At 43.8% G+C, this 15,964-nt stretch overlaps 1 protein-coding gene across 1 annotated transcript in view; it reads left to right on the top strand.

The window, feature by feature from the left end:
- akt1 (v-akt murine thymoma viral oncogene homolog 1) overlaps positions 1-15,964 on the top strand; it is a 36,220-nt gene that overhangs the window by 1,147 nt on the left and 19,109 nt on the right. The window contains exon 2 of the mRNA XM_052085921.1: positions 5,378-5,522. Within this exon, the coding sequence (XP_051941881.1) occupies positions 5,477-5,522 (46 nt within the window). The 5' untranslated portion in view covers positions 5,378-5,476. The remainder of the gene's footprint in view (positions 1-5,377; positions 5,523-15,964) is intronic.

Here is a 15,964-nt window from a genome sequence, read left to right as displayed (position 1 = left end):
TTAACACATGCACAGTACGTTTCCACTACTGTTATGAGAGCTAACTGTTGGTCCAAATACATATTGTAGCAGTAAGGCATAGAATGTAGTAACATTAGCAGTCTAAAGTTTCAATGACTAACACTTGGTTTCCCATTTGCCTTCTCAGAGTACAATGTCCTCAGGCATGTTATACCCTTTTACGCCTTTATGTCAGCGTGTTTTCGCTGGTCATGAGACTACATCTGTCCACTGTGTGTGCACATGGGGCCTTGCCATATGACCACCGGAAGACACAACACGTCGACGTAATGATGCAGCCAGTGACTGTTTGGAGCTGCCTGTTCTATTTCGAAGATATCAGCCGCCTCCCATCCAATTCAAGTGCTCTGACGCAAATGTGCCATCAGGCGCATGTAGAATTTGTGGAATGGTGTTAGAAATTTTGTCCCTGTGCACAGTCAGATGTATTGTGTCCCATTGTGCCACATGAGTTCAGACCTTATCACAGAGCAGGATACGCTTCTCACAATGATTGCCTACTGTTGGCGTCACATGAGCGTACCCTTCTTCAGTTTGTGAAGGCCCTCTGATAACATTGGTGCCCGAGACACTGATAACAGTTATTCAATTAATGTTGCTCACATATACTAGGTCAGGAATAAAAAAAATCAAATTAGAATCTTTAAATAGTTATGTGAAGCTCTTCAGAACACTTCAGATGCATAATGGATGCGAGTCCAAGTCCATCATAGTTGTGGATTTGTATTCAACACCTAAGTTGAAGCAACGTTCCAATCTTCTCCGCATTGCTGGTCCACTTCGGGTTTGTTCATACTTACCAACAGTTTTTCTATAGGTTGTCATGGAAACTCCTTTGAATCTGCCCCAAGGTGAAACCTGTGAAGTCATAATTCTTTTATCACCCATATAAGCAGATTAAGTAATATTTTAACATTAATAATAAAACTTCAAAATGATAAATGAGCATCTCACCTTTAGATTTGATGATTGAGGTGTAGCGTAACTGAAGTTAACCGTTATAAAGCTAAATAATGTGTAAAACGGTGGTTCTTAACCACGTGGGTACTAAACCCCGCAAGTTTCATACGTGCATTCACAGAATCCTTCGTAACTGGATAAAGATTTTTTTTTAAGTTCAAAATCAAAACATCAGTCTGTATTATACCATTGCACAAAATGAACCATGGCCAGTTACAGGTGTTTAAAATATTAAACCAACAAATAATGAATTTAACCCATAAATAGAAAAGCCTAACTCTGGAAATGTACTGCAAATAACTAACTTTTGCTGTTGCCTTCCAGAGATACATTTAGGAATGCTTGGCGTCACCTATTAAGTAACACTGTCACGTGTCACTGTCTACTTTTTCTTTGTGTGTATCTTTATTCTCCTCAAATAATTGGTGGCAAAGATAAATTGCAGTTTTGAGTATCTCTAAGGCTATGATTTGGTGACACCGAAAGGCTGAAAGCATTGTTGTTGGTGGGGAGTTTCTTCACATAATGTTTCAACATTCTTCTCCTTTCAGTGTACATTCCGTTCTGCCGAGCCATATTGTACTGAGCAGCCAGGACTCGGGCGTGTGGATGACTTCTCTCACTATACCACCCTTGACGATTTCACGGGCATTTAGCTTAAGACCTTTAACTTCTGAGTAAGGGCTATCATTTGTAAAGTATTTTCAGGGAACTTCAAAGAGGAACTTGACACTCTCTATTTGACCGACTAGTCCGACTCTCACTGTAGGATCCATTTCCCATTAACAAGTGCGCGTGATGGATGGTCTCGCTTCAAATGTAAATACTCGAGTTAAAAGCCTATACGTTTTGTAACTGTAAACCAGCTGCTGACTCTTTCCCTCCCCAACAGGAGCAGAATATAGAGCATAAACAAGTTTACAACCATTGATCTGTGATGAAGGAAGTAGTGCGGTGGGGTTGGCCTGAATTTCTTCCGCCTGCCATAAACACTTGTGACTATCATCGCTTGTTCAAGTCACAAATGGTGTGTGTGTGTGTGTGTTTCTGTCTCGGTGGGATCTTCGCTTCAAGACACCGATTTGCATTGAATGAGTTGGCCCCCAAAGCTGGAGCCAGAAAGATGAATGATTAAAAGCCACAGTGACAGTAAGGCAGGCAGGCGGTGGCGGCGCAGAGGCCTTAGGACCATGTGACCCGCTGTTCAGGGTACTGGGTTCATTCAGTGGCTGCTTTTCTGCAGCGCTGGCAGGAGCCCAGCTTTTTCCACACAGGCCGCACTAGCAACAGGTCGCTCCCATTAAAACAGCAGCACTCTGTTGTGGCTCTGGAGCCGCTCTTGCGTATGTGTCGCTTTTTCGTCTGCGGCGTATGCACCACGATATGTTTGTCTGAAACATCCCAATTTATATTTGATTTGTGCGCGCTTGTGCAAACAGTGTGCGCACCGAGATGCTGAAGAGTACCAATAGCTTAGGTATCATTATGTTTATTTATTTACCACCCTCACTCAAAATCGGTCAAAATGCAAAGTCTGGTTGAAATAGCTACGTCAACCAGAGTAAAACACACCAAGAATTTTGAAAATGGAATGAAGGCTTCCAGAAATTGATCTTTATGTGTGGAGGGGGAAATGGCTGACTAGCCATTTGCGGGGAGCCAGCTAAGTGAAGTCAGCTGCCTCGACGTTTGTTCATAAGCTACTCTGCATAGCAACGCAAGGGCCAACTTCAAAATAAAAACCTAGAAAAATAATACTTTACATTAGTGATTCTCAAGTGGTGGGTGGCGACCCCAAAGTGAGTTGTGGGCCGTTATTTCATACATCAATTACATACAGTATATTGATTATTCCAATGTGGTGCGGCCTGAAAGCTGAGAAAGGCCGCTCTTTTCGTCATCTTAGCACAATTTTCCAAAGCTACGATGGAAGACTTAACATTTAGCCCACTGCTTGGCGAGCCCCCTCTGTGACTAGCGGACAGGTTTCAGCTAAAATATCCATAAATAAGTTCCTACGAGTCGGAATTGCAAGGTGTTCTCTAAATCATCAACTCCAAACTGTCATTTGACGTTGCCATTTCTAACTGCGTCACATGCACTAAAACTCAACTTAAATAGAGCAAATAGATTATTATTCACGAGAAAGGCAGTATGGGTCGTGGAAATATTTATCGAATGAAACATTTTTATTGAATTGTATTGAATTCAACAAATGAAATCTCCCAAACACATCTTGTGTGGACTCCAATTTAACATGTTAGAATTTGATTAAATCAACTTCCCTCTTGTAGAGATTTTTTTTCCACCCAATTGAGTTGTATACGTTATCGTTTGGTCACATTACTGGTGGACATTTTCATTTTTTAAATATTGATTATGTTATTGTCAACGTTTTATGCTAGGTGTTCTGTTGTATCATTTCTATTTGATGTTAGATGCTCTGTAAAGCCGTTTGTTGCATTTGCAACTGTTGTGAAAGCGTTATATAAAGATGTATTATGTTGAATAGGCGATTGTTCTTTAGTAACCAATTATTTTTCCCTGATTGTATCTGCTCCGGAGGATTTTAAAGCGGTTTATGTGCTCATGTCATGTTTTTTTGTTTTTTAAAAAAAAAAAGAAATATTCACCAAGATCATGTTCTTTTGTCACCCCCCCCCCCTCTCACACACCATTTTTGGGACACAACCTCACTGCAATAACCAAAAACAGCGAGCAAAAATACCCCCCCCCCCCCCGCCCCCCAAACTCTTTTTGCTCATTGAGATGAGTGAGCACAACAACAATAAAAAGTGTGTTTATCACCTCACTCAGTGAGACGTTTATTTGAGCCTAGTGCTGGACTGATATGACCCAGAGTCTGTCAATAGTCACATCCACTTCCTGTTATTGTCCCTGGCAGTAGGATGGCTGAGGCCACTCACACAGAGCTCTTCCGATGGATTTACTCTGATGGAGCGGCAGCAGACAAATTGATTTCAGTGGAAGGGCAGAGATCGCCTGGTGCAGTGTGTGACATTTGTGTGAACAAGTAGTGAAATTGATCCCTTTTCTTTCTCCTGTTCTGCGTTCAAAGCTGTATTTAGGTGAGGTAAATGAAGGCAAAGGTCAAGTGGTTTGTCATGATAGCCTGATAGGATTTGGATGTTTGTAATTACCAGACTATAGGAAGTGCTCGATTCATTGCTTCATTTATATGTTATCACTGTGTTTGTGTTTGTGTGTGTGGAGCCATCTGATCCTTAAGAGTCATATGTCTTCTGTTTGTGTGTCTGTCCGTCTATCTGTCCATCTATTTATCTATCTATATTTGCGAAGATCATTTTATTTAGATCACCAAAATATGTTCATCCTGTTTCAATTCCAAGAACATATACAGTCAAACCTCGGTTTTCGAACGTCTCTGTTCTCAACCAAATCGGTTTTCGACCCAAAATATAGAGGTTTTTTTTAATGCCTTGGATTACGACCGAAAATCAGTTCTCGACCAAACTGAGCGCACTTGAATACGCCACTTGACTCCTCTCGCCTTCCTTACACGAGGAAGTGACGCTTCTCATGTCGCGTTCCATTGTGGGCAGACGTGTTCAATAAAGATTTTTTTTTTCTAAAGAGCGTGGTTTTGGTTTTAGAACAGCTTTCTGATTATGGTCGAAAACCGATGTATGACGGTCATGTCATATTTTCTAAATTGAGTCAAGGTCATACTCATACTGTGAAATAATGTTCCACAGTGATTTTTTATTTCGTGCTCTTGTATTAAATGAATATCATTCAGTTGTCCCTGTCAACGAATTGTTCTGGCCCAGTGAATGTTGCCTACATTTCTGTCACTAAATTATAAAGTAATTCTTGAGTGTCAACAGGTTAGACCTCGACTATTACCTAATTGCCTACGGAAGTTTGCAGTGCACTTAACAGAGTAAGTGCGTCTTCTGCATCAGTTACTTATGCGCACATCAGGCAGACAGTTTGTCTGGATGAGTTCCAGCAACATTTCTGTGTGCCTGCCTGTGCCGTTGGTCAGGCATGAGTAACAACTACAACAAGAACATACAGATATGGCAGGTAAAAGTTGTTTACATACTTAAGACGGTTGTAGGCAGCATTCAATATTAAAGGACATCTATTCATTATTTCTCAGTCAACGAAACCCTCTAAATAATTATCATAACGCAATCTAAAAATGTCATACCGGCAAGAATGATTGTGCTTTTTGTAATGCATGATTAGGATTAGCGACACTTTTTCTGCCTGACTCCTTTTAAGCACCAGCTCCTGGGTCTCATTGCCTCTCTTCTGAGTTGACCTGAAGGTTAATATTCAGACAGGTGGAAAAAAAAATCTTCCACCTCAATATAGGGCTAATTTTTTACCTTTTTCCAACTAATAGATAACCAGGGCCTCGTGTGCTGGGGCAAGTGAAGAGAACTTGGAAAAACGAAGTGACTCTTCCTCTGGAAATCCTGGATCCTCTACCCTGTCCACCAACATGACCAACGTGGTGATCGTTAAGGAGGGATGGTTGCATAAAAGAGGTACAAATCTGTTCTTTGAAATGTATGTTTTATGTTCGATTTGAACGTAATATACAGGATAACAAATGTAGATGTTAAATGTTCATGATCTCAAGTACAGTAGAGCCTACAACACAAGCCGTCTTTATTTTGAAGACAATTGCATAATGTGTGACGGATTAAGTTGCACTGTTGTGCTTTTACAAATCCCATTTCTGAATATTCTCAGTTGTGAAAAATGGTTAACCTCTCTTAGTAATGACACATTTGTCGAATGTGGGTTTGAATATTTCCAGAAACTCTTATATTCTTTTCCTGTACTATTGTAGCCACGGGCCTTTTTTCGAAATCAATGATGTGTTGTCAAATGTTTTGGGCTACTTAAACGGCATACGTTTCTCTGAATATCCTTAAACTGTTCTGGTGTTCTACTTTGTAAAATAAGTTGGGCTTAAGATGACAGATGCGATGCCGATGAAATATCCTGTGATGATAACATTCAATTGATAGCACTTGCACGGCTGCAATTCAGTTGCAGCGTATTGCACGGTCATCATCACCACATGCACTAAAACTTGTCCCAAGCATGCAAATCTTTGGATAGAAAAACAAATTAGCAGTCATGCCGCACACAACAAACCAAATAGAGGAAGCCGATTCTCCGAAACTACCTCTTTCTAAACAAAGGTGTCAGACAAGACAGTCAAACACAGCTTATTTCTCGTCTTCGGCTGCATTTCCAACCAAAGAGGGAGAGGGAAAATAACATGCATCACTTATAAAATGCTCAATAATCCAAATTTCTTTCTTGGTTCTCCTCGATGCAACACTTTTCAGCTTTTGCAGGGATCTTTATCATGATCTGTGACCTATGTTAAATATTTTGGATATATGAATGTTCACCTTAACTCAGGTAACTCATTGTCACATATACAGAAGTGTTAAAACAGTTCAAAGTGTATATTATTATGACTGACTATCTTCAAAGGTCAATAGCCACGCAGTCTCCCGTGGGCTTCATTGCAGTGCTCTGACATAGTGTGGCGGGTGTGAGCCCTGTTGTTTGGATGAAGAGGCATTCCTCACATACCTGCTGACTTTGAGTGCTTTATGTGTGCACACTATCTCAGCCCTCCAACCACAGCTGTCCCTCAGAGTCCACCACCACCAGAGGCTACAGTAAATGTGATAAGCAAGCTGTCTGAGACCAGTGATGATTCTTAAGGCCTCGGGGCCAAGGAATCAGGCTTTTCCTGGAATGGGGGTAAAACCGTGATTCTGGCTCAGGGGTTAAGGTGCTGAGAGAATGTCGCAAGAACTTTTTCTGGAACTCCATACCAGAGCTGCTATTGTGTTTGATGCTGACGATATGGTTTTGAACTATGCAATACCAATTCATTTTAAAATTTCCTTTCCATAAGATGAGCCTATTTGTAGAATTTAGAGATGCAATGATTAATCAACAACTACTCAGTTATCAAATTAATCGATGATTTAATTGAATAATCATTGAGGGACCTTTTTTATTCAATATTGTCCAGATTCTTGGAACTTCAGCCTCTGGAAAGCACACAGATTACCCTCTTGTTGAATAAAATCAGACAATCGCAAACATCTATTTTTACTTCGGAAGACAATGATCAACATTTTCTACATGTTAAGTTTCAAACCATCTCCTTAATCATAATTAATTTATGAAAATGTTATTTTCATAAATTAAAATTTATTTCATCCAGCACTTCCAGCGCAACCTTGAGGCGCTACCATGCCAGCCGAAAAGCTAGATGTGCCTTCGTTTTGGACAGGCAATAGTCTTCCACTTGGGTTTTGTTAAGAGCCAGATGCCCAAGCCGCTTCATGGAAATCGAATAAAAAAGAAATCTTATTGTCATTGTACAGAGCAGCAAAAATCATGACTTTGTTTCAACTGGCCCAAGGAAGATACAAAGACGGTGACACCATCTGGCTCCTCTTGATGTTGATCTGTTCTGACCCCCGTCCCAGATCTCGCCCTATCTCTAAGGTAGATGCCAGGCAACCTGCGGAAGATATTCATTTTGGCAGCTTGTATCCGTGATCACGTTCTTTCGGTCATGACCCACAGTTAATGATTGTAGGCTCGGCTCCTTCAGAGGTCACTCCTAATACTGCACCGATTCACCTGTTTACCGCTCCCGTCTTCACTCACCTGAACAAGAACAAGTGCTCAAGAACTTGAACAAGACTCCAAGATACACCAGTGTGCCAACTCACATGTGGCTGAATCTTTGGTTGCTCATGAGAAGGCGGACCCACGTTGTCTATTTGGGCTGTGCGTGGCAGGGGCAGGTCAGCTGGCCCACCCAGGCCTGGTTTCAGAGTGGGGCCAGCAGCATTATTAACAAGCTGTGACAAAATATGCGTTGTGGGTATGCTGTTGTGATGTTCAGAATGTCACTTATTTCTCAGCACTTCACTTTATCTCCACCGTTGCCTGGAGTCACATAACTGACAATTTTTGAACTGTTTAAGTGTGTTGGTCTTGTTGCCGAAATTGAGAAAGTCTTTGAGATATTGCTCTTGCGTCAAACTGTGTTTAAAAAGAGAACAGGAACATCCTTTGAGTGGAAGAGAACAGTTTGATTGTAAAACCTCAGAATTGCGTTTTCCCTGCCCTCCCTCATACTTGGCGAATTGTGCCACCCATTCATAGTCTCAGGGGCATAGATGATAGGATACGATAAAAAGCAGTGGTAAAAATATAACTAAAACAGCCGTGAAATAGTGACTGATAAATAAACAGTCATGCTGAGTTGCTGAAAATGTGCTCATACACCCTGGCAGGCTCAGGTTCAAACTGTGACAACGGTCTACTTGTGACATTAAACAAACAACATTTCAGGAACAGTGAGTTGGCACACCGTCACAGTCGAGCAGCTGTGCCCTATGAAGTGTCACCAAGAACCTTTTGCGTTTTGATTGGAGGGCGTCCGCCTGACTTTTTGACAGCAAGGCTTTCTGTGTCACGTCACTGTCATGCGGTCTTTGCCCTAGAGCCACCGCACAGAAGGTGAACCTGTAGTAGCCATGTCTTGCTGTCCATCACCTCAGATCTTGCCTCCCAGGTTGCACCTTGAACGGGGTTGACTGTGGTGGCGGCCACCCATTTGCCTCGTGGCTCCCCGAGGGAGTCGTAACAGCTTGCTTTTACTGCATTCAAATGTCTGTTCAATGCTCATTCTGCACATTCCACATTCATTTGTTGACAAGTCATAACCCTTCATGGACATTTTGTTCGTTCCGTGGACTTGGTTTGACTTCAAACTATTTTGTTAAAGATCTTCCTCTGAGGGCGGCCCAGTGGTTAGCACGTCGGCTTCACAGTGCAGAGGTACCGGGTTTGATTCCAGCTCCGGCCTCACTGCGTGGAGTTTGCATGTTCTCCCCGGGCCTGCGTGGGTTTTCTCCGGGTGCTCCGGTTTCCTCCCACATTCCAAAAACATGCGTGGCAGGCTGATTGAACACTCTAAATTCTCCCTAGGTGTGAGTGAATGGTTGTTCGTTTCTGTGTGCCCTGCGATTGGCTGGCAACCGATTCAGGGTGTCCCCCGCCTACTGCCCGAAGACAGCTGGGATAGGCTCCAGCACCCCCCGCGACCCTAGTGAGGATCAAGCGGCTCGGAAGATGAATGAATGAATGAATCTTCCTCTGAATGCTTTGAGGAGCTGGTTTTCTGCTGCGGCATGACTACTCCACTCTTCACACGCAAAGTTAGACACGTTTAACTTGGACTCAAGTTCTCTTATCAACGTCAGTGACTGCTGACATCATAGATGTTTTTAAGATTCATTTCAAAATCATGTAGAGAGTCTGGAGTGAGGAGGGGCTGTAGAAGTGGTTGTATTTTAGTGACGGTGAAGCCTCACACTTGTGAGCATGCTTTGGTTGCGCTGGTGCCAAGCAGTGGCTGGCATTGTCTGTGGGTCACCGCAGTAGGCGCGGGGCTGAGTGGGAGGAGGCTGCGGTTCCAAACTCTCCGTGAATTCCGTCTCCGTGTTTTAGGACAATACTTAGCGGTGACCATATTTCTAATTTCATTTGGGTAAAATAGCAAAAGCTCGTGGCTAAAATGCTGCAAGCATTGCGTACCGTGTCGGGTACATTAAAATGGTGAATTTGATCCAAATTATTCTCTTTGTTCATGCCCTCTTCTGTCAATTTTTGCTATATCAGTTCAAAGTGGGTTCACACTCGCCGCGCAGTGTGCGACGGGCCTTGAGTTTTTTCATCATTCTTCATTCATCGATCCATGCATTCATTTTCTTCCGCTTATCTGAGGTCATTTCGTGGAGGCGTCATCCTAAGGATGGAAGCCCAGGCTTCCCGCTGCCCGTCCTGAAGCATTCCCAACCGATAGACATACATCACTCCGGCGTGTCGTGCCTCCTGCTTTTTGGACATGAATGGAGCAACTCAACAGGGAGGCGTCCTGGAGGGCATCCTGATCAGATGCCCGAACCACCTCATCTTGCTAGCTTGGGAAGACACTTGGGGAATGGCGTTTTCAAGAGTGAAGAGAATCATTCGTATTTACCGGATGGATATGGACAGTGCAATACTTGTTCTTTTTGCGGTCTTATTTCCAGGGGCGCCCGTTAAATGTGCTCCTGCACATTTAAAGGGCGACATTTAAAGAGCATCGTCCAACATCAAAGAGGCAGATTGTGGGTTCCCTAGTTTCCAGGGAAGTGCTCTGGCCAAGAGCTCAGTGAAGCTCAACCGAACAGCGCTTGTCTGTCCTCCCCTCTTCCCTGGCCCTTGTGCGTTTGACTCATTTGCTCGTTGACAAGTATAAAGAGCCGGCCCCCTCGTTAGACTAACGAAGGGCACAACAACTGTTGGAATTGGGTAGCCGGCTCAGCTGGCTCCAACTCAAGCAGGAAGGGGGCAGCGAGTTGGGAAAGGAGGGAACATAGCATTAGGTATTGTGAGAGAAAGATAGAGGGGCAGGCAAAAGACTGAGAGAAGTTAAACAGTGACTCTGTGATGTTCCCAGAACATTGGTCACTGACCCAATCCGCCTCACAAGAGTGCATGAAAGTGCGTGAGATGCTACAGTTTCACTGCTCTTGGCTCTGATTTGGACTTCATTAGCTGATTGTCACGTTTGTCGGTCCTGCGACTCATGGACACACGCGTGAGCGGTCTGGTCTTCCAAGCGAAACCATGTAGGTGGTCTACGAGATGGCATGAGAGTTTTCACTACCATTTCACGCGACACAAAATATTTAATCATACAAATTGTGAAAAGTGCAACTGTAAAAGTCGGACAATCACGAGTGGATTATAAATGTACTTGCAGTCCCTCGAAATTTTGAAGCAAAAAAGGGGACCCTTCTGGTGCAGCCTGGCGCCCTGCTCTGTCGGCAGGGTCCGGCAGCAGAGGGTGTCACACCGGGAAGCCAAAACCTTCTGGTCGTCGGCATGGACCTCCTGCTTTCTGTAACACGAAGCAGTCTTCCTGCTAAATGTGGTGGAGAGAAGTAAATGACTGGGCTGCAGCTGTCTGCTGGCTGTTGTGCATCATAGGAGGACCATGAGGCTGAGGAAGGTGGTAGCTCCGCCTGCTTACCTCTTCTCACGGCAAGCCAGCTGCGCAGAGTCCGCTCTGCCTCATCTATACATATACACACTCTGTAAATTCCGGACTGCAAAACACATCAGATTAAAAGCCGCAACAGCTACATTTAGTCATAAAAACACATTTTTACATACATTGGTCTCTTTGTATTAATAGCTGTGGGCCTCCACGTTATAACATGGGATATTTGCAAAGAAAATAGGTCACACAGGTAGACAGTTAAAAAAAAAAACATCTCGTTACATCATAGCATCCACGAACCTCGCTGTCTCTCATTGTCACACAAGATGAACTTCACCACGCTGCAGTGCAGCTTTTGGAAACCAGTTTGTTATGTGTTTGGGAGACGCAGGGGAAGCACGGATTTATTATATACTGTATTAGTCTGTGAGGTGAAGGGCAGAATTGCTGTCCTGCCCGTTGCCAGCGCTGGTGGGAGTCAGTTGCCAAACAAACAACAGAGAGACGCTGGCCAAGTTCCCAAGGTATGACAGACATTTTTAAATGCTATGGGGGCTTGCGGTCGTTTCGAAAAGACAACAAAAACTGTTCAAATAAACCACTCCGGGAAAACGAAAGCCGCCTGCTGGCCATGCCATATTCAGCTATGTCACGCAGCAGAGGCTTGACAGTTACCAGACCAATGTTGGTTTATTTGAGGCAGCTCTCGTCAGTCCAGTTTTGTTAATATCGGGCTGATGAACATTACATATTTTCCCCCCCCAATATCAGTCACCTGTCCGATAGTTATTGCACCTTCCCACAAAGGTCTCCCTCTTCTACTGTTTCAAGTTAGTCATGTTGCCTCTGTCTGCCCCCTCCTGCTGAAATCCTGAAAGTCTGTCCCCACTTCCAGAATCCCACAACTCTGTTGCCTGGATAATGACCCTGCTGACAACTCGGTCCTATCGCGGAAGTGACAGTGGACCAGAAAGTTACCTCTGTCTCCAACATCAATCACATCACCGCCACCAGATTTCACAATGTATAATGAATAACGGTGATGCTCAGCTATTTGTAGAAAAATAGTTGACTCTGTACTGTGTGTATCTTCCACGTAGATTTATTCTGTTTCTAAAATATACTTATGAACCCATTCAGGAAATGATAAATATTTTGGAAATGGCATTTGATGATCATGTAAATATGTTTCTGTTACGCCCTGGTCATTAAGAGTTCACTGCACTAATTAGCTTCAAACTGCTTTTCTTGTTTGGCATGCGGTTACCAGGTTGGTTCAACTATATCCATAGACTGCTTGTTTACCCAGAGAAAGGGGGGGGGCAACTCTCAACCCTCGTGTCGCAGGGGGAACTACCCACAGTCTCTATGGTAATCAGCAGGTGTCACTCACCACAGAGAAGAAGCGAGGGCTTTCTTATGAGCGTGAGAAAGAGGCGCAGCCTCCCTCTCACCACCCGCACCCCCCAACCCTGCTTCCTTCCTTTTTTATCCTGTTGGGGTAGCAGCGGCAACCACAGTGATGGAGCAAAAGATGTGTAAAAGGAGGCGATAGAGAAGGCTACATAGAGGCAGGGGTGCAACCTGCAACCTGTTTATATGACTGCCAAAGCTCTGGCATTGAAGTACCGCATCCAGCTGCATACGACCAGGAAGAACCAACAAAGTGGTTTCAGAACGCAGGACGTGAGAAACCATCAAGAGAGGGGTGAAGATTGTGGCCTGGTGAGGATGGAATGTGGACTTAATGGTGACATACATGGATACAGTGAGGTAATGGGTGAGTAATAGGTGTCCTTGCAATGCGAGAGGCCCAACTCATAACTCTGGGTCCAGTGCATTCTGGAGTTGCTGGTTGTGAAGGCTCAATAGTGACCCCTTACATCAGGAACACCTCGTCTCCTCTGGAAGCAGGCCGCCTGTGGCTCATTGAGATGCAGGGCACTTGGTGGCAGGCTGCAGCTGCAGCCGACAGGCAGAACATGGCAGAAAAGGGCTGAGGGGATGGCAGGGTAGCTGTGGGGGGGGGACGACAACAACAAAAGGCAGCAACCCCCTCCTCCAATGCTATGGAGTTTAAATTCTCTAATCCTCCACCTCCCCCCCTCCTCCCATCACCTCATCCGATTCTCACCACTCACACAAACACACACACATACTCTGTTCATGTAGTTAGCGCTGGCTCCCTTCCTCTCATCCCCGAGCGATGAATGGCCAGGCGCGGACAAAGACCAACAGCAGCCCCCCTCAGGAAGTCCGACCTCTGGGTGTGGGCACTGAGAGCCGGATTTTGTCTGACACTCTCTGGTGCCCCTCACTGTGTTAGTGCGCATTCACCCGGTCGTAGTTTGTATCTCACCACATATGAGAGGATTTTTTTTTTCACAGGTGCTAAAAGTCCACTTGGATCACCTCAAAAATCATGGAACAGTTCAGTTCAGTTGCACGCCTTTTTTGGGTGACGGAGTGACCACGCTGAATTGAAAATGGGACAAAAACATCATTTTGATTGCTCTTTTACATGACAACCAGCATTTTGGGACCTTAAAATCATTCGATGTCTCAACTGGTCTAAAAATTGATGTTTTTAAAGAGAGTTTTACTTTTTCCGTCTCAAAGCCAAACTGCGGTCTGTAAAATTTGTGTGGAGATGGACTTACCGATTGCATTCAGTTGAAGTAAATGTAGCTCAACAAAGTCTACAACGTCACTGAAGGGTATTCAAAAGGCTGTCAACTCCTGAGGGGTACAGGCAGATGATGACGAGCATGGGCATTGTATTTATTCATAGATTTATTTATTTACTTAAACTATTGGGCTGTTTTGCACCAAACAGTCTTGGAATTGTTTTGAGAATCTTGTGCATATGTGAAAGTTTTCAACACCAATTGAGTCCTCAACATTCCTGTCGAGGTCATGTAGAGACAGACTGAACTGGAGTCTCCTCAGAAACTCTCTGTTCTCCCCCCCCCTCCCCCCCACCCCCTTTTCACATTTTTTACTTTATTAATCCCCCTTCATCCAGTCAGACTTTACAGTTGCTTACTGTCAAGGCCTCTGAATCCAAAATGAATTCTGCATGTAAAGGAGGTGCATTCCTAACATCTGCTTGTCCCCTATCAATAACGTTTTCAGTCCAGCGTGTGATGTACAATGGTTTCCTCGCCTGAACCTCGATGACAAGATGTGTTTTTACCTCTGCCCTCATTTCAACTGTGTTCAAATCGCAGAGCATCGAGGCATTGGTCGTTGGATGTTTCACACACATGGATGTATTATATCAACAAATATGACAACTCGCCCTGATGTGCAGCTGTGGCCAAACCTGTTCTTTTCTTCTCTACCATGGGATGGTCAGGTTTGGGGTATGGAGGGTGTGTCAGTGCCAGGTTGTAGCTGCCGTAACAGCAGTTGGCAAATAAAGATAAATTCTGTTTGTTTGGCAGTGGTTCTCTCTTCATTATTTTCCACTTTGCCCAGCGCGCATCCGCGACCTCAGCAGCTGCTTGTCATGTAAAGACACTCTATCAGTCCCTGACAGCTTTTCCCCGAAACACACACAGAGTACACACAGCGAATACACACTCCGCTTGCAGTTGTACATATGTGGGGAACATATGTAGTGATCCGTCTCACTACTCTGCTCAGTTCTTTGCCCACGATGAAGCCTCCTCGCCCCCACTACTTCAGTCATTATTCTTCTGGCATCAGATCTGTCTTCTTCTGGCATACGGCCAGTTTTATTGAGCAATGCTTTACTGGCAATGCTTGGGCTCTCTCTTTTTCAAAATGTAAATGTGTCACAGCAGTTTCGCACTAGCACTTATCACATAGAGGTCGTAGTCGCAATGTCTATTGGCGAGTTTCCTGTATTGGAGTACACAACATCAAATGAGAGGTGGCTTACTGGAAGGCTGTGTTGATGAACTAAAAGCATAAAGCTCTCATGTTATTTATGGGATTTATCGTCTATTGTCAGCGGTCCGTACTTTGTTCTGCACTCTAGTGAGGATGTGCGTAGCATCATTTGCAGAGCACTGACATGTAGCTTTACCTTTTAAAAAACATCATTAATCCTGTTAAATGGTGAATGTGGAAATGTGTGTGTTTTCACAGGGCCAGCAGTTGCAAAACCGCACCCCTGCAAATTAGTACTGTAGTGTGCGTCTTCGTAACAATTAAAAAGCTTAACCGTCAGTCTCACATTTTGTCATCCCCGCGCACAAGAGACGCACTGTGTGTGGAAAGCGGAAGGGGGAAGTAGCGTAAATGGGAAGCTCTCAAGGGTCATCTTTGTTGTTTTGGCAGACTGTTTGTGGGGGAAGCATTGGAGGGGTGGGGGGGTGGTTGCTTTGCAGAATTGCAGAGACACAAACTCAGACAACCGGATGCGACTACTTCCACTCTTGTCATGTGATCACCTTTGTGGTCGCGAAAGAAGCCGTGCTATATGTGAACACCATCGATTAATTGTTGAATTTAAAATCATCCGTATTCTTGAGAATTCAAGCTTCTCAAGTGTAAATATTCTCCAATTTCTGTAGTCGTCCATGAAAGCAGACCGATTGTCTTGGTGATTAATCAGAATAAAACATTAGAATTGATTCTGGAAAACGGATATTTAAATTTTTTGCCAGTTTTTCTGACGTTACACATCAAACCAGTCACTGAATTATGAGACATTTTTTGTTTATTTTCTGCACCTTCAATTTGAAATACCGTTCTATTTTTTTAATAAGAGAATGGAAATTAAAACAAATTTTTAAATCTGATGAATCTACCAAATCTACACAGTATGTTAACAATAGACATGTCAAGTGGCTAGTTTACACTTCAAATCTTTGCTTTAATATCACTTGTTCTGCCTCAAAACCAAAGTTT

This window comes from Hippocampus zosterae, chromosome 14 (genome assembly GCF_025434085.1).
Source record: "Hippocampus zosterae strain Florida chromosome 14, ASM2543408v3, whole genome shotgun sequence".
NCBI classification, from domain to species: domain Eukaryota; kingdom Metazoa; phylum Chordata; class Actinopteri; order Syngnathiformes; family Syngnathidae; genus Hippocampus; species Hippocampus zosterae.
The sequence above is the reverse complement of the archived record's forward strand: the minus strand, read 5'-3'. Positions and strand labels throughout refer to the sequence as shown.